The 19,885-nt window shown below is 37.3% G+C and overlaps 1 protein-coding gene across 2 annotated transcripts in view; it reads left to right on the top strand.

The window, feature by feature from the left end:
• Window positions 1-19,885, top strand: part of OSBPL10 (oxysterol binding protein like 10) — a 120,028-nt gene that overhangs the window by 33,546 nt on the left and 66,597 nt on the right. For both annotated transcript variants that reach the window (XM_074839323.1, XM_074839332.1), the window contains exons 2-4: window positions 1,171-1,346; window positions 3,106-3,185; window positions 15,081-15,272. In XM_074839323.1, the coding sequence (XP_074695424.1) occupies window positions 1,171-1,346; window positions 3,106-3,185; window positions 15,081-15,272 (448 nt within the window). The remainder of the gene's footprint in view (window positions 1-1,170; window positions 1,347-3,105; window positions 3,186-15,080; window positions 15,273-19,885) is intronic.

The following is a 19,885-nucleotide window of genomic DNA, read 5'->3' as shown; positions in this document are numbered from 1 at the left end:
TATCTAGAGGAACAGTAGCAAATAGTATGCATTCCAAATGCCCATGTTAGTTGTATTAGCCAGATTGTTAGGGCTGTTTTTTTAGTAGAAGCTAAAGGGGTAACCTGCATTTGTGTGATCTTCACTCTAGTCTGTTGCGAGCCATAGCAAACTGTTCTCCTGCTGGGAGGTCGCTGTCCATCCCCTCTTGGCAAAGAGTTAAATAGTTGCTCTGTGTAATAGCATAGATGATTTCCACAGGCAAGTGAAATTTTAAGATCTGTGGTGCTGTGAAAGATAGGTTTATTTGGGGGGAAAAAAATGTTTTCAACTCTTGAGATTGACACACTAAGTTCAAAACGTCTTTGCTTTCATTTGGTGCACTTGCACAGTGCAATTAGTTTATTTTTGTTTGTATTGTCTTGCAGTCCTAGCAGCTGGTTCATCGCCAAATGATTTGTGTTTGTCAAAACTTTTTTTAAAAAAAAATCTGTGTGGTTTCTGGATTTTCACTGGCTGAGTATTTCCTCATCCTAAATATATGACCAGCAGTAAAAGTGTTTTTTTCCTTGTTGGAATTTGTTAGCAGAATGACCAAATGGAATTTACACTTCTCTCGCCTCCTAATTGTTTTCTTATACATGGGTGTCCATACTTCCTACCTAGTACTTACTGGGAACTGAATGAATGTTTAAATCCCTTGGCCAGTTTTCAAAATTACACTCAATATCTGTATATGGAATATTATCACAAAGATGAAAATACCATAGTATCTTTAATTGTGCTCATCCCTCTGCAAAAAAATGTCACTTTTCCAAAAGACTAGTTGTGGGGAATTTAAATGTCTTTCAAGGTTATAAATGGAAAAAAAGGGGAGTGGCCAAACCCCCCTCCAAAAGAAGCAGTCTCATACTTCTTTAGTGGAACCTCTTCAGTTAGAAACTCCTTTCCTTGCTTTCATGCCTTGTATGTGAACCTCACCATTAATCTGAAAGAATCATGAGTAAAAGAATAGCTCACACATGCCCTTGAAAAACCAAACCTAGTCATCAAAATAACAGTACCTTATAAAATTATTACAAACCCTTCATTTGTTTATAATCTTGATTTAAGAACAGTCTGTGCGCTTTGAGTAAATGTATGAAAAATTCTTCAACAGAAATACTATATGACTGCAATTTCTTTGAACAGGTACTTTGTGCTGGACTTTGAGACGGGGATTCTACAGTATTTCGTGAATGAACAAAGTAAAAATCAGAAGCCACGAGGAACCTTGTCTTTAGCTGGAGCTATAATATCGCCCAGTGATGAAGTACCACACATGTTGGTGGTCTACTCTGCTAATGGAGAGATGTATAAGTTGAGAGGTACAGTGCTGCTTAAAGTGCCAGATGAGTCATTCTTCTCTCCCATTCCCACTTCTGCATCTCTTCTCTAGTATCTCATTTCTCTTTTACTTCCGTATACTGTGAGAAAGTAGTGGTTATGCAGCTATATTGTTGCATACTGTAATAGAAAACACAGTGGAAGAGTAATCTGGAGTTAAATATGTTTCAATTTACAATATATAGACTTTCAGGGCTGGAAGATGCCTCAAGATGCCTTTTATAAGCTGCTGTTGTAGCATTTTGATTGCACAGCATATCTTGTTTGCTTCCAAAGGACGAAAAAAGCTGTTTTCATTGCTGTCCACTGCATAGCATATAATTTCTAATATTGTTCTCCCCTGCCACCATCTTGCAGATAATGTGCAGTAATGAATCTGCTGATGGATTGGAGAAGGGAAAAATGCCGGTGGAAGGCTGTTAAGATACTCTGTTCTTGTCAATCTTGGAAGAATTGAATGCATCTTTAACATAAAATTTTGCCTTTCCTTGCTCCTAAGTGTAAGACAGACAATATATGGTATGTAAGAGTTACTTTGGAATAATTTAAAAGAAAAAAAAAAAGAAGGTGGTATTCTGATTCAAAGGTATTTTCAGTATGGCTGATTGATCAGGATACTTTCATATCAAACTAGGTTATAAAAAACCCAAACTGATATTAAAAAAAAAATTGACACGTAATGCAGTGTAACAGAAGCTTAAAATTATGTTACTTTTATTCTGACCACAATTTATCAGTTGTCTAGCAGGACAGAGTATGCACGACTTCCTGTGGTACAATGTGTTGCTGTGTATGCATAGAACTGAAACACAGGAACAACCAGGGAGAGTTTCTGTTAAAATGTTTTGGAATTTGCACAGCTAGATATCATGAACACTTGTGGTTTCATTATCATGCTTTTTAAATCACTTCAGATTATCAAATACATACAATATACTGCTTTTAATGAGATCTACGAATTTGATTTAAATCGGTAAATAATTTTTATGTGGAGTCAATAACCATTGAGATACTTAATAGCAGAGGAAGTAAGAGTAAAGTATTTACTGAAATTATCAACTCTGTATCGGTATTCTTAATTAGGATTACTGCAGTAGTGGTTTGTTTAGAACAAAACCAAACCTCTCTCCTAAATAGACTGACTGACTTACATAGAAGCCAGGTGATACAGACTACAGACAATCTTTTCAAAAATTTTTAAAGCTGTTTTTTAAGGGGGGGGGAAATTGTGGTTTTCATTCTTGTGTCTTTAAGTTGCATGCTAATGACACACAGCTTTAAAGAGACATTTGGTTGAACTACGTTAAAACAAATACTTCAGTATCTGGGGAACTGGTAGTTTGTCTGGTAGCTGACTGACAGAGTAAGTGTAGAGGTTTTACTGATTTAAGTGCTATGTTGTGGCCCTTGTCCCTCACAAAGAGAGACAAGTAAAACAAAAGTGAATTAAAAATTTAAAAACCAGTCATCTTTAGGTAATTCTGCTTTTAATAACACTTGGAGGAGATAATTACGAAGAAGACTCATAAGCTTATCTCTTCCAACTGGCAACAGCATCTTAAATTGAGGTTTAGATGTGTTGTACTGAAGAACTTATGCTACTTAAGTATGTGTAAATTAGAATTTACAGTGCATCCTAACTAATAAGTAATCTCCCCTCCTGCCCCACCCCCTTCTCTTATGCCGGAAAAAAGTATCGATTTGTGTGTGATTCCCTGCATTTTCTTGTTTCTGTTCTAGCTGCTGATGCAAAGGAGAAACAATACTGGATAACTCAGCTTCGATCCTGTGCCAAACATCACAAGGAAGGTAATTCTAAGGTAAATAATTAAGAGGGAGAAGTAACTATTACATTTTAAGTGGTGTAGGTGAAGAACAGCATGATCTGGATTATAGACTGGCTGCTGTAGTTAGTGAGTGGGTGTAGGCTTATGAATAAAAGCAAGTTGTCCTTTGTCACTAACTGGAGTAGGCTTAAGTCAGTTGAGCAATCTTAATAAATAATGTCGTATTTGTGAGAAATTAATGAAGTGCATTTTGGATGCTGTTGGTACATGGTTAATTGAGTGGCCGCGTCAACAGTTCATTAATAAATACCTGTGTGATGTCCTGATTAGTATTTAACAGTGTTAACTGATATTAGTTTTATTTCATTTTATAAGATTTAATGGCTCTTTTTGTAGAAGCTTCAGGTAGGTGTTAGCAGTGGTCAGTTTTCAACTTCTTTACCAAATCTGAAAGAGGTCATCATATGAAGATTTATAGTATTTATTTCTCTTTGGAAGTGATGTCAGAATTTTTGTCCTCAAAAAGATAAATATTTTGGACAGGTAAAAAAACATTTGGACTTTAACAGAATGATGGGTTGAGGGTGTCCGCTGCCTCCCAGTAGAAATGACGTGAATCTATTTAAATTAGAATGCACTTTGAAAGTGGGAGATATTACAAGCAAACCTACTGGAAATAAATCGTTGTTGTGTTCAATATATGTATGCTTTTGGTGTTAATACTAAGTCACTGAAAAAAAAGTCCTGCTTTTATCTTCAGTCTTTTAAGCACTTCTATCATTACAAGAACGAAAACATTTGCTTTCCTCATGACTAATTGTTTGCTACATTAGAATAAATGCATACAACTTCAAGCAAAAAGGATTCCTTTCTGCCCCAAGATGTTAAGAATATCAGTCATACGTTAACTAGAGTCAAGGTCGTGATCCTGAGTATCTTTGAAAGTTGGACTTTGAAAAGATGGATGATATTTTGAGGAGACTGACGTTCACTGAAGTGTGTGAAGTAAAATAAAACTAACTTTTTGTTCTTTTTGAATGATGTGGGCTTGTCAGGAAGGAACTATGGTATAATTAAAACCCTTTTTGAAGGAGAATCATTTCAGTATTTCGGTACTTTTCCAATTCCTATGGATAGCAATTAAATATGGTTTTTATATAGCTGCAGCCCAGTACTGTTCAGAAAGGTGCAACTCTACTTGATCAGGATACTCATACAGTTGCTGTTGATTTACAGCTCAAGAACTTCCTGTGCTAGATAGAGACTAGTAACTTTTTATACTCAATTGACATAAATGAATTATTCCTCAATAAGTTTTCTGTTTGCTTCTTGAACACTTAAATAGTGTTTAGCATCTACAGTGTACTGTGACGAGGTAGTAGAACTGTTGTTCAGTATATATGATATCAGAGACTTGTGCAGTGGCATCCTCTTACTTCTACTCTCTATTAATTTGCTCAGATTTCTTAATACTGGATTTGTTTTTCTTCTTTTGCCTGCTGCTGATAAATAATTCTGTATTGGTGTCTATTTTAATAACAAAATCTCATTCCAGAGTGGCAGTAATTGAGTTGAATCTGATCTTTGTCTAAACGAAGTTTGGATCATTTTTCCTCCTTAGGTAAAAACTGTTGCACTTAGTAATAATTTATATTCAGAATTTTTGGTACTGCCTCTCCATGTTGAGCTCCTGCTCTAGTAGTAGCTACATATTTTGATAGGCTCTGAATTAATTAGTATGTCAAGACAAAAGTCTTGGTGTTATAACAGTGAAAATGTCCAGCAATTAGTAGTGGTCCAAAAATAGCAAATAGAATTTTAGGAATTATCAGGAAAGGAGCAGGGAACAAAACGGAAAATACTTGGACTGCTCTAACTCTGTCAAATTCTTGTCTTGAATACTTTTATCAGTCCCCTTTCATTTCTGAAATGGAAACACTGGAGTGGGGGAGAGTACTTTTCATCACTTCAGTTAGTCTGTACAGAATGAACCCTGTGTGACAAAACTTGACTACACTTGAGTCTTTTTTTTTTTTTTTTTCTGATGATGGGAAGGGAAGGGGCAAATCAGGGTAGTATGGTGTTTGTAAGTGCTCTGGAATAGGAAGTATTTGCTAGCTGTTAATAATAATACTGGTATGGGGAAGCCTTGGAGAAAATGAGCTGAAAACAGGTTCAGAATGAAAGGAGATGAATGAAAACTGGAGATTATTATGGGATGCTTTGGATGCCAAAAGTGTATATAGATTTGAAAAGTATTCGAAAGGCAAAGTGTTATTAGAAGGTCTTGACTAAGTGAGTGGGAGGCTATTAAATACAAAGACAGCATCTGTCACTCTATCACGCAACTTTTAGAAACAGGAGGGGCTTAGAATGGAGGAGCATCTCTCCAAACTTGTTCTTGTACTCTTGCATAGTGACCTACTACTGCTGTGGCTTTCTTCTAGTTCCTCAGCTCACTGTGCAAGAAAATAAAAGGATTTCCTTGACTGAGGGGTGGTGGGCATATGGAACTGAGGAATGAAATGAAAGATTATTTCAGACAGCAGAAGGAGGGTTCTTGCATTCTTCTTAGAAGACTGATGAGTTACAGAAACTTGGCATGGGATGCTGGAATATGGATGCATTTTAGTTGATACAGCCAGTCACACATTTTAATTAGCTTGGGTCCATTTAGTATAAAATAGAAATGCTGAAGAAAACTAAAATTTTTTTTCTTAGTTCTGTGTTACAAGTTACATCTAAAATCAAACTAGATCACTTTTCACTTGAGATGTTTGTTAGTGAAGCATTCTTAATTCTCCACTTTTGTAAGGCACAGAGCAAACAGAGAATTTATGTCTTCTGTATTTTTAAGGTAAACAGTCTGGAAAATAAAGTGTTGGGAATTTATGTGCTTCAGATGAGACCACTGATGATTCTGCTTCTTACTCCAGAAGTGTACTGTACTTGAATCAATGTTGTGCTTACCTGTTCGTAGGAACCTTTCTTTTGACAAGATTTGTCTCTTGTTTTTCAAGATACTTTTTTCCTTTTTCCCCTCCTATCTTCTCAGGGTTAGAGTATTATCTGAAAGACAGATTTCTCCTGACTTTAGCATTGCATATATTGCTAACTTGGATTTCATCTACAAGTAAGTTTTACAGTTTCTCTCTGCTTTTCTTTATAAAAGGAAGTGATCAAAAGCTTTAATGCTACAATGATTAGATTTTGGAGATCAGATACTGGTTACAAGGGAGTGATGCTTCACAGAGGTTCCAGAAACTAGAAAAAAATGCGTTTCTGTAACTTCTTTTTTTCTTTTCCTCAAAGTTTCTTACTTCAAAACCACTTCCTGGTAGGAGGTAAGGGAGGTAAGAACTGCTGCATTTCTTTGCTATTTTTTTTTTTTCTTGTAGATGAAGGTACTCTAGTATAATTATTAGCATGGGAGTGGAAACATGCTGTTTAAAATATTTTAAATTTACATAAAATAGCATGCTGCTGTTTTAGCCACCTTACTGTTTCTTTTGTGTTGGGGTTAGGGACTGGAATTACATATAGAAGGTCTGTAATGACACAGGAGGGTACATGTTTGACTTCCTTTTGCATAATTGAGGACTTGTCAAAAATATGTATTTTGGGATTTTCTTAAAATAGCCCTACCATTGATAGGACTATCGTGATTTGATTTGTTATTCTACTGGAGCAGGGCTGGATCTCTCTCTTTCCCCCCTCTCCTCATACTTTGAGGACTGTAGTAAGTGATAACCGCAAATTGTCTGTGTTTCAGTGCTGTCACGATCAGGCAGGTAGATACTCACGTGTATTAAGTTTTTGGAGTTTGAATAGAATCTAAGCTCTGTCTCTGCTGGGAACAGGCATGTTTCTGCATCTGGAAGGTTGGAGCCTGAATGTTTGCTCCCAGCTTCTCACCTTTTTCACAGGAAGAACAAGAGGCAGAAATTTCTAGCTATTTTTTTAGGAGTCATACACTTGAGGAGGATGTGGAACGGGAGTTGTAAAGTATGGAGTGAGGGATATGATTTGTCTTATGCAAGTGGGATATAGGTTAACTGGGGAAAAATAATGGAATAACCAGGGAAGCAGTGGGAAGGTTCCCAAGAATACCACTGAAGCTACTCTTAGCTACAGATCCTTCATACTGGAGAGAGAACATGTTTCTGAAATCTTGAATAGATATTACTGGAAGGAGATTCATAGGAAAACATAAGAATTTTGAAAATGTTTTTTAAAGCTGAAGCTGTGTTACTATTTCTGTAAAATACTCACAGGAGGGCATTCCTTCTTGCACTGGATCCAGATCAGCACTGGTTTCCTTTCTTTTTCAGAGCTACTGCCTGCTTTAAAATACTACTTAAAGCTTCAGCTGGGGACTGCAGTGGTGGAGGAAATGAAGCAGAGCAGTGATTTAAAAAAAAAGAAGTGGGAAAAAAAAATTTAAAAAATTGTATACTAATGACTAAATTTAGTTGCATCCTAATGAATTGTCCAAAGGTGAGCTATACAGCTAACAAGTGGATATAACACAAGCTAAGTCTGTCACTTTGTTTTAATTAAATTTTACATCTTAATGATAAAAAAGCAGTAAAAGGATAATGTTCTCTGGCAAATAATTCCCATGCTGTAAGATAGTCTTAATGTTCTTGGTATTCCCATACAAGTCTCATTTCGCTTAATTACAGATTGTTCAACCTCCACAGAGTGCCAAGTCACACTGTATTGGAAGAAGTCTTCTATGTCTGGATAGGATGGCTGTTTTTTTAGACTATTCTAAGTGAATATGATTGTACAAGTTTTAATTGAATCATTAATCAAATTGGAATTCAGTGACATAGAATACTTATAAACATAACTAGGCTTATGCATAATTTTTGTGGTAACTTCCAAGAGTAATTTTATATCCATAAATTGTCGCAAGCTAGTTAGTTCTTCTGTTTCATACCCCTTTTTTCTTGACTGCTAATGATGGTGGCTGTAAAAGCACTACTAAAAACAAACACACAGGTTTTTATACCAGCTCTTAATTCCAACGTGTGGATCAGTTGCTGGATTGGCATATAACCCTTGTATTTTTCAGTGTGTATCAGGAATGTGGCAGGGAACAGAAACCTTTATCTTGTGCAATAGCTTCTGTCTTAAATTGTGCTCAGAGGGTGTAACTTTCAGCATAGGTTTGTGCTAGAATAAGGAGGTAGACCCCCCACCTTGTTCCAGTTTCTGGTTTGGAGCTGCACAGTGAGCTGCTAAAAATCAGATGGTGTGGGTTCATGTTTCAGCTGAACTCATCTGCTGATTCCCTGCAGCTGTAAATGGCAGTCCAATTACCTTTCGTCTCCTGCCACCCTTTGTGCAGGCTCTGTTGTGTTTCTGGTCCTGTGTTAGCTTGGGCATCAGAAATGGAAAAAATGGCATCCTACTAAAAAGGGGTTAGCTCTCTAACCAGCTCACTGAGGAATCGGATGAGCATTGATGTAAGGGAACTGGACTCTGCTTCCAGCAGCCCCTGATGGTAAAGCCTTGCTCTCTTCTTCCTCCTGGATGGAGGATGACTGAAATGGATCTGGCAAAACCTAACCTTTCTCGCGTTTAATCTGAGGCTTTGTATTTAAAACTGAGCCAATCTGATGACTGCATGCCTTTGTGAGGGACTGTCCTGCTCTCTTTCCCCTCAAGCAGTGTTCCTGGTGCCTGTTACAACCATCATCCAGCCCTTTGGAAAGGCAGTTTGGGTAGCTAAATCAGCAGAAAATTCTCTATGTGTTTGTCTATGTCTCTGTTTCTTTTCTGGTTTAACTCCCTGGAGTGGCTCTCCATGAGGTCAAATGGGCCTCAGAGCCAGCATAGACAGATGGTGGAGAAAAATTCCAAACCTGCCTCTTTCAGTGGGAACTGCAGTAGTAGATTAGCTGTAATGTGAAGCAGCATCTGTAGTAATAACTTCTGAAAGTTTGAGGTCAACACTTCTGTCAAATCATTGAGGCAGATGTGTAATTTTTCTCCACAGCTGGAAGAATGGCTATCATAGATCTTTGTTTTTATCAGGTTTCTTCTTACCTTATTAATGAATGGCCATGGAGGTAACTTTAAATTTCTAAATGGATTATTCGCTGGGTATTTTTAACATCTGCATGATAATTGTTTCCATAAAGCCTGATTAGTGAAAGTTTCACGTGTTTGCACGTTGTTTTGGTTCTTCTATGCACACCAAACCTCCTTTCCTTCTGAGCAAGTTCACTCTTCCCTCCTCTGGTATGCTTGTCTGCTTCCTCCTCTTGTCCCTTACCTATAGAAGTCAACTAAAGAATGGTTCTTCTAATTAAACATGCTTTGGAAATCCTTACGGTGGTGAGGCCGAGAAGGAAGCAGTCCTTGGCTGTAGATACATGTGTGTTTGACACCTTTTTTCCTCCCTTTGGAAGCTACGTGAAGATAAGAGTTGCTCACAGCTCGCTGCTTTCAAGATCCTTCTACAGAAATGGAAAAAAAATTCTATTTAAGACTGAACATGAGCCTGCTCAAATGATTCTTGATAAAGAAAAGATTTTATGATGGAATGATTATCATAGTCTCTTGCTTAAAAGCAGACACATATATTGCCTTACTGAAGATGATGAAGCACTAATACTCTGTCAGAAAAGTCAGTACCAGAGATAGTGCTTTACACAAATGTGCAAAGCATCATAAGCTGATCCCTTTGCAATGCTGAAGTTTGGATGTTACGTAGATTCAATCATTTGCATTTTAATATTTGTGAATGATTATAATGTAAATTTTTAACAGGTCTCTGTCCATATTTTTCTTTTATCAGTGTTTGTTTACTTAGGATGCATTGGGAAAGAAGTAGATGGAAGTTGAAATACTGAATGGTGGTGTCTCAAAATTGTAATTACTTTTTGATAGCGTGTGATGTCTTATTGCTCTAAAGCTGCATACAGGGATTGGCTCTGTGCTATATAGAGGAGTAAAGGAATGTCATCTCAGTATTTATTATTCTGTAGAGAATGTCTGTGGCACAGTGCCTGTGAAAACAATGATTATCAGCCATAAACAGATAGGACAATTCACTTCAGAAATTAGCTTATTGATCTCTGGAACATTGCATTTATTTTCCGAAATAAACAAAACTGTTTGCTTCTGGTAAATGGTGAAAAACACTTCAACTTCTTTGTGATAAGGAAGGGCAATCTCCAGGGACAATGAGTCATGAAAACATTAGTATATTTGGAACTTAACTGTTCTACAATTACATTATTTTAATTGTTAGGATTTTTGATATCCAGATGGAAGCATTCACTATACCGCTTTTTTATCTTGGAGATGGACAGTCTACTAAAATAAAAATCTTAACCCAAATCTATGTTAGCTAAGCATGCTTTAACTAGCTTTAGGTCGTAAAACCAAGACGAATGCAAGTTACAAATTAATCTTTTATTAGCTTCTTTATTATTCTTTTATTAGTTTCATTTTATTAGCAGGCAAAGTGTTGGAGCAATGGTAAAGTGTAGCCTCAGGAAAGAATATTTGTAATCCTTTTGGGATGCTTCAGCCTGTGGATTTCTTGACTCGTTATTGGCACCATGCATTACTAATTGTTGAAGAGCTTATGTCTTCCTTTCATCAGGCTTTTCACTATCTTTTTATTTATTTATTTGCAAACCAGAAAGAAGTAGGACCAAAGAAAATGAGATATGATAATAGTTAGAGGGGCGGATCAGTCATATCAGAGCTCTAGGGGAAGAGCAGGGGATTAGGAATAAAGATCCATCAGTTACTGTCATTGCTTTGATTTCCTGGGAGAGTGACTTTAATGAGTGCTGTAGTATGATATGTAATTAGAATGGCTTTAGCCATGGAAAACATCACATAGATTTAAAAATGTGATTTCAAAAAATCAAAAATTTTTATTTGTGCAGAGCTGTGTATCAGTGCAAAAGTTGCTTGTCATCCCCAGTGTTTAATCTGAAGAAGTTCTGCAAAAGAGGAGCCGGTTATTTGGCTGGGACATAGGTGTTGACAATGTGTTACAAAATTCAGAAGTGCCTAGGGGGCTGAGTGTGTAGTTCCTGGAGGGGCCTCTTCTGGCAGTGGCAGGAAGCAGCTGTCAGAAGGAGTTAGCTGTGCTCCTGTCTCCTTGGATGGAGCAGGCACAGTGCTCTGCTGCGGTTCGCTGGGGCATTGAGGAGTGGAGCCCCGCTTCAAAAGGTTTTGAGTGGTTGTAGAAACTGCCTCCTGCAGACATTCACCTGCACTGCATGTGTGACTGCTTTTGCAAGTTTTAAGTTGGAATTTTTTGCATTTATCATGGGGCCTTGCCTAGAGATAGCTTCATGGGTAGCCAGAGATCCTGGTGCTGAGCTAGTTTAGGGTTTGTATGTTACAGATGTCCTCTAAAGAATAATCCCAAGTTAGATGCTAGAGGATTTGTGTTGTGGGCTGGTGGAGTTTTCTGGCACACTGGTCGGAAATGTTGGGTCACTAGATGGATGAAGGGTATAAAGGGACAGAAAACAAAGAGGTGAAGAAAACTTGTTTATAGACCTGTAGGAGCTGTTCAAAGCAATGTATTTGGCTCTGATATTTGGCACAGACTATGGCTGTGTGTGCTAAATCAAGATTGCCAATGTTGCTGACTTGGTGAGTTGCATGGGATTGATAACTAATCTTGTGCTGAGAGAAGAAGGAGAGGGAGCTAGGAGAGGCTCACCAGCAGTTGATCTCTCCTTAGAGATCACATAGCACTATTGTAGGGCAAGGCACGCAGCTGAGTGTCAGGCACACCAGGCAGTGTGATACGCTTAGCCCTTGTCAGGCTGTGAACTTGTGTGCGTAGAGATTTGTGTGTACCTAGTGTCCCTGTAGCAGGACAGCCTTCTTGAGCACCACCTGCTGCTGAAACTATACATAGGCTGTTCTTCCTGTTTTTTTTTTTTTTTCTCCTGCTCCACTGATTCCCAAACTCTGTGCCCTAAATGACTCTGCACCAACAGTTGCTGTGAGCTGCCACATGCCTTTGCAAAACTTAATGAAAAGCCATCTTAAATGCACTGTGGTCCCACGGACTGTTTATTCTGCCTCAAGTCCTGATTTAGGAGTGTAGTTGATGTACCCCACTGAGTTGTGATATGAACTAAAGCAAATCTTGCAGGGGAAAAAAATCTAACCTGGATTAAGAGACTCCTAAAATGATGGCCATATCTGATTCTTGGAAATGTGTTCATTGCTTATTTGTGATACAAAGCCAGTTAAAAAAATTGCAGCTAGCTGTCAGCTTTTATACTAACAGTTCACTATCAGATTTGTGACTCCCAAGCATAAGTGGGGTTTGGTGAAAAGTGTGTTGTGTTAAGTGACATGATGAGAGAAAATGTGAGGTGTGGGCTGCAGTCAGGGTGTTTGTTGTGATCCATGGGTCAGCTGCAGGTAGTTCACTGCAGTTTGAAACACTGTCTTGAGGAAAAATAGCATTGAATTGCCAAATAATATCAATGATACAGATATTCACGTAGAATATACGTGCATTTCAATTTATGAACATATCTCTAAAAGTGTTCAGGTTAAATCAGATTATTCGGGCAACTGTTTCTTCTGAAAGCTCTCTCCTAGAATTCCTTCCTGATTCTGTATTTAAACTGAAATAGTGCATGGATTTTTTCCATATTCGTTTCGTGTTATTTTGTTGTTTGAAGATCTATAATTTCCCCCTCCCCCAATCAAAACATAGTAAAACTTTGCTTCTCACAGAATGTTGTTTTCTTTCAAGCAACACTAATGGCTAAACTCACTGTTTTATGTTACTGCTGTTTATTTGAGTTTTAGGATCAGTTTAGCTATATCAAGGTAGTAGTCTTGTATATTTAATATTGTGATCACAGGATACTAGAATGTCAGTGATTCTCGGAAGATTTCATTCTAAAAATAAAATGACTTTTATTAAACTAGAAGATAAGTTGCTCTTATGCTGAAAAAAAAAAGAAATTGTCTTGTTCTCTGCACCCTGAATTTAGTTTAGAAGTATTCTGATGCTAGTCAGTTTAAAAAAGAAACATCAGTAAGTATATTCTGTTATTATATACTAGGGATAGCCTTTTTCTGTGAAACTTCTATTTAAAAAAGGAAATTCAATCGTACCCAGTTCCCTCATCCCCTTCCTTCTCCCAAATACCTTTTTCTCTGGCTCTTATTTCAATTGTAGTTATGTCTAAGCAATGCTCTTTCAAATGGAAGATGAATTAAAAACCTGGCAACCTTCTGTGCCCTTCTGGCAAATTCCACCCCCTGTGCTTTTTATTTGCCTTAGAGTCAAATCCAGTTTTATTGCAGTTGTGAATTACCATCTGGGATGGATAGTTTTTGAATGTCTGATTCTACAGATGCTTATTATTATAATCTTATTAGTCATGGTAGTAAAGAATATATTCGTTGCAAAAACAGAGTCAGACCATCATTCTTGGCAGTGTTTGTAAGTGTAAGTCCAGACCAATTGAATAAAGCTTATTTCTATGAGTTTAGCAGCTCTTTGCAGGGTGGAAATGAGATAACCCATTTTTTAAACCTTCAAATGTCTCAAAAAATCAAGTTAGTTTTGTGTGGGGGTTGCAGAGAGGGATCACGTAACCTACTTCACTCTGCCTTCTTGGCAGTGCCAGGTAGTCTGCCTTGTCATTTATAGTCAGTCTAGTGGTAACGTGATGCCTGATTTTAATTCCAGTGCTAGCTGAAAACTGTACACCTTGGATTTAAAGTCCTTTAGTGAAATACCTCAGAACTGCAAAGTTTGACCTGTAAGGCATAAGAAAAGAGACTGTACCCAAGTAATATTTTTGTGCACTTGCCAGCAGACTCAAGAGTAGTACCCCCCATTGATGGTTTTAGCAATCTTGACGGCTGCCATCATTACTTGTGCAGGGTTTGTAGGAGAGGTGAAATGGTATTTCACCCATAGGGCTGTATATTTGCCTCACTTTCTTAAAGTGCTACTAAATGTTACTCTGAAGTGGTTTGTGTTTCATGAGGTAAGAGTTATTCTGTTCCAGTTTTAACCTTACAGATGCAATCAACAGTTCATGTAGAAGGGAAAAGCTCTTCTTATATTGTACTTTTATATATGATGTCCCATGGTGCTCCGGTGCACGTCTGAGCTTGGTTGAGAATTTCTGTCCTAAAGACATCCAGGAAAACTTGGGTTTGAGGGCTGCAGAAAACAAACGAAGATGGCAACACTGACAAATGGTTAGATAAGGACAGAGTTCATGAATGTTCAGACTGATTTTGTAGGTTGTATGTTAAGAGTATTCACACTGCAGATACTGTTGGAGATTTATTTCTGGCCTTTTTTGTATTTAGGGTTTATCCCAAGCTTACTCCAAAACATGTTGACTCTTTAAGCCATGTTTTGTTTTAAATGTTAACGTTTAATTGGTGTGTGGATTGGCCTTGCCAAAATTGCAGCTTCTCTGTTGAAAACAGCACTACACTGTTTCAGAAGTTCATCAGGTGAAAGCATTAAGATTTTTTTTTTTCCTTCCTTGCTGTTCACAGCAGTTTGGTGAATTATAGGTCAATGGCTTCATAAAAAATACTTGTGTTGGCATTGTTATTACTCTGTCTGCAAAATCCTACCTAATCTTTCCTAACAAGTATGGTTGTAAGAATTTAGCAGCATGTTAATATGTAAGATTTTGTGAAGTTTTTTGTGAAGGCCAATTTCAGACAATCCAGGAAACAAAGGTGATAGCAACAATGTTTCCAAGAAGATCCCTGTTGAGCACTGCAGATAGTCCAGAAGGAATAATTCAATCCTGAGCACAGTTACACCTCCAGATTTAGGTTTGTGAGGAAAGTAGAACAGCACAAATCTATAGCCTGAATTGTAAATTACTTACTTTTGTAAAGGTCCTAATATCAACATCCTATTGCTTGTTCTAGAGCATTTCATCCTCACGAAGTAGAAGCTCATCTCTGCTGCCGCCTGGGACAGTTAATTCTGCATCTCCTAGTGGCCAGAAACATATGAATCAAAGTGGGCCAACTGTTGTAACCATCACCCATCACAAATCGCCTGCAGCTGCTCGAAGAGCGAAGAGCCAGCGTTCTGGTCAACTCCATGAAGTCAGAGAGGTAAGAGATAAAAATCTGCTGTTTTGCTATAACTTCTAAGTATTTATTTTGCTTTACAAGAAGCAATCAACTCTGACAAGTTAACAGTTCTCTTTGTTTCCTACTTTATGTTTGACTGCCTTGTTTTGATCCCCTTGCTGAGCAAAAGTCAGTCTTTAGTTCTAGTTCAGCTTAAAGTCTGGTGTAGATAGGCTTTTTAATGCTGATTTTAAAATTAGTGGGTGTGCATGCTTAAAAGAGAAAGTAGGTTGGCCACAGCTCCCAGACTTCGCAGTGGTGCTGCAGTGCTGGAGGAGCATCTCTTTTAAGATGCATGCAGCAGCACCTTTAAGATTGGAAGGAGGGCCCTGAAACACTTAAATATAACTAGAAAAAAACAAAACTTGAGTAACTCTGATGAATGAATGTGAAAGATGGCACAGCTCCCCACAGTCAGCAGTTTGTTTCTATATGGCTGTCGTCTTCACTTTGTTGTCAAGATTCTGTTGCTGGCCTTGTGATGGAAGAAAGCTTTGTCCATATTAGACATGTGAAAAGCTAACAAGAAAGAATGTTTCTTTCAAAGCGTGTTTACCAGGGTTTAAGAAGTATAACCCATATACCAATCTAAGTCTGTCTTTCAGACAACAAAAACAGCACAGAGTTTTAAGCTTAAATAGTATGGCAGACTTTCACAGAACTCGCTCTCTTTCATCCCTTGTTATTTTTGCTTTGTCTAAATTCCTTGCTATTCTCTAATAGTGCCTCGTAGGTCCCCCTCCTACCAAACAAACTGTTGGCAGTCTAGTTGCTTTAAAGCACTATTTCATCACATGGTTTTAAAATATCTACCCCAGTCCCTCAAGCTGCAATCTTAAGAGTCTGCTTTTAAGTTTATTCTCCCTAAATTTTTTAGAAATGGAGACCTTTCATATTAAGATTTTGAATAAATTCTTACTGTGTGCTCACAATGAAGATTCAAGTTACACATCCTGATGAAGAAAGCTTGTTTTCATTCTAGTAACGTTAAAAGTGAAAACTTCCCTTGTATCCTCTCTTGTATTAACAGTAGTCATTCCTTGTTCTGAAGAGTGCACTATTTGAATGTCACACACATTTTCTTTACATTGTAGAAAACACACGTTTGTTTTTCATGAGGATATCTTGTCTTTGCCTACCAATCATATCCCCCAAGTTGTTTCTACCTTACTAAATATTTGCTCTTATACGTTGAATTCAGAATGCACCTTAAACCTATTAATAAAATGAACAGTAGGAGCTGTTGCAGCTTTGTCAAATGAGACTGAGTAGAGCTGAAAGGAATTTAAAAGAGAGAATTAGTGTATGTGCTGGTCATAATAAGATGGGAAGGGAAAAAGTCAACAGATGCAAAGAACTACACTTGGGAAGGAAGAAATAAATACCAGCCTATAGTAAAACAGAGAATAAGTGGCTATGTATCATCCCTGCAGAAGAGGCCTGGGGGTTGCTGACTATTTGTTTGCAGTGTATTGCAATGTGATGTCATTTCAAAAAGGTAAATATTATAGGTCTTTAATCTGTAATCACGGAAGATAATTATTTTTCTATGTTTGATGTGAGTGATATCTCAGCTGCAGCACCAAATCCTGTGAGAACAACTTCGAAGGCTGCAATAAAAAAAAAAAATCTTAAACGTTGACCATAAGGTAATGATTGAAGGATAAAAGAAATGAGTGTTTTTCAGGGTGAGAAAATGGTACTAAGATAAACGATGCATAAGAAGGTTCCGCAAGGAGGCGTGTGAATGTTACCTTTTTACAAGTTGGATTTTCTTTCTTTTTTGGTGTGCTGCTGCTTAAAGAAGAGCATATCAGTGGAAAAATCAGGCCTTTTGCCCTCCTTCCCAGTCTCATATAAAAAGTGGCTGCTTGACTGATATTGTTTCCGTCTTGTGAAAGGACGTATGTTTTTCCAGATTAAGGAAGTAGACAGATTTCATTTCAGTGGCATGTTCTGTGCATTTCCTTCTCTGTCCTTTTCCAGAGCGAATACTATATACTTGGGTATATGCTGCCTGTTTTTTAGGGAATATTCTTGTTCCCTGTATGAGATCTACCCTGCTTGTTAAATTTATGAATAAAGAGAAGGGTCCAAAGGCCTTCACAAAAGTGCACTTAAATCTGTTCTAGTCCTTTTTTCTAATCTGAAATGAGGAGAAATAAGAACTAAAAGTACAATAAGAGAGTTAATCCCCTCCTCAACACCCAAATATTTGCTTTTTATTTGGAAGTTGTTTGGTATGATTGGGATGATTTTGGAGATCTGTGTTAGTGTTCCTCTTATAGAATGAAGTTATTGAAGCTTTGACATGCAAATAAGCTTTTTTTATTGTACTATAAATAGGACTACATTAACTAATTTTACATCTTGTAAAATACAGAAGTTGAATCAACAGAAGGAGTTGATATGCTTCTGGAAAATGAGACGAAGCATGTATTTTAACTTCTAAAACAATGTTATGGTAATACTACAATATTATATATGAGATCTGGGAAAAACAGGAGTGCTGCAAAAGGGACGTCCTTTACTCAGGACATATGGTCTTCACTAGCTTGGACAATGTCCTTGGGAAGTGCTGAACTTGAAATGGCTACTCAATTCTGGACCAGTCTTTCTTGATTTGGCCATGTTATTTGGAAACAGTGAAGTGTCTCCATGTTGCAAGTAAGACAAAATATACTCCTATATTTAACATAATGTGATGATATTTGGTAATACTTGATTGTTCTTTTCCCCCTGTTTTCCTTTCACAGTAAGAATAAACAACACATTGTTTCCTTCTGTTGTTTGTTATGGCTGATTTATTTATTTTTTTTAGACAGCATAGAGAATTTTAGTTTAAAACAGATTATAGCAAAGATGTCTATTGAGCACCACAGTGACATGCAAAATTCTATAACGGTAGTAAAAGCAACTGTGTAGGGCTCCAAAATGACACATGTATCAGATGTTTATTGTGAAATTAGACCTCTACCCTTTTTTTAAAGTCTTGGTAAATTAAAATTGAGCATGGATATGGAGCTTTTGACTGCCGAAAAACCTTGACTTTTAATACTCAAGCTGATTTTGTATAGCATTGAACTGAAAAGGAGCTCAGGAGCATTACTTTCCATCATACTGTAATTTTTTTTGTTCAATATTGTTCTCTTAAATCAGAGTTTTGTTTATATTAACGTGATGTTAATAGTCCGGTTCATACTGATTTATGGAATGCTATATCAAAACTAAAATTCACCATGCATTAATTTGGGAGGGCTGATTTGTTATGTGTTGCTTTTTATGCAGAATTATTTGAGATCCTACTTCTTTATTTGGGCCATAACTTATCATTAAAGGGGTGCTTTCAGCTGATTTTTTTTAGTAAGTGATTTTTATGGTAACCTAAGTGTGTGTGGTCTTGAAATTGAATTCTGTTTTTTAAACTATGCATATTATTATCCTCTTAGCAATTTGTGATAAGAGCTATGCTTGCAGAATTCTTTACTGCAAGGCGGTTAAAATTAATGGGAACATAAAGCCCAGTGACCACGTCACACTTCATACTAAATTTTAGCTGTCACTGAACTAAATAATAGTGGCACACTTCATCTTGGAATGGTGTTTATTTTGGCTGAGAGTGCCTGACTATTGTATGACCTCTGCCAGTGTTACCCACTGTTGTTAAAGAACCAAGAATTGCAGTATGTAGTAACTTATATTAATTATTTGCAGAAGTTTAGGGAAATTAAATGAAGTTAATAGAAAGAAGTCTAGAGAAAGATTTTTTTTTTTTCCATAATTTAAAAAAGTGAATAGAGGAATTTCTGATCCCTTTGAAATCTGGTGTTTGTTGCGACTTCTGATACTCTACAGTGACTAGTCATCAGCATGTGTTTCTGAACATCTGGTACAGTGAGATCCAAATTTCATGGGGCCTTCACCAGTGTGACATCTATTTGATGTGCCAGTGGGCAATTCCAGAATTTGAAAAGGACTGCTTTTTGGTAAGATGACAGTCCTACTGCTTCTTGCATGTTCTTTGCCATATATAAACATGGTTACCATTTGATTCCTGCAGGAATTATGCGACTAGCTGATAGTTCTTTGCCTCCTCCCTTACAATATATGGAAAATCTAGGACTTGCACCTAGGGCTTCATGGATTAAGGTTTATTTGCAATTTGGTGGGGCTGCAGCCATCCAGTTAAGGTTTATTTGCAGTTTGGTGGGGCTGCAGTCATCCATGTATGTGGCTACTAGGAGAAAGAGATGATTCTAAAACACTCTGGGGATTTTCAAGCGAGAAGTGAACATCTTCAGGTCACTGTAATATTTGGATAGTAAAATTAGGAACTGTGACTAGCTACTGTTAGGGAAAAAGAATGCTGTTGTCTGTGGAGAACTGTTCTGTTACAGAATAATAGCACTGCACAGGCAGTGTTGTAGGTGAAAAAGCAGATGCAGTATTGAACCACTTGGGGAAGCATTCAGACTTCTAGGACTTTCACACGTGAACACACAAAGACATACATTAAGCTGTGAGTGTGTTGATGGTAAAACTTTGTAATCAGTGTTTAAGCTGGTAGTAGGGGAAAAACTGATGATTTTTGTTCC

Source organism: Strix aluco, chromosome 1 (assembly GCF_031877795.1).
Source record: "Strix aluco isolate bStrAlu1 chromosome 1, bStrAlu1.hap1, whole genome shotgun sequence".
Taxonomy (NCBI): Eukaryota; Metazoa; Chordata; class Aves; order Strigiformes; family Strigidae; genus Strix; species Strix aluco.
Note: the sequence above shows the minus strand (reverse complement) of the source record. Positions and strands in the feature narration are given on the sequence as shown.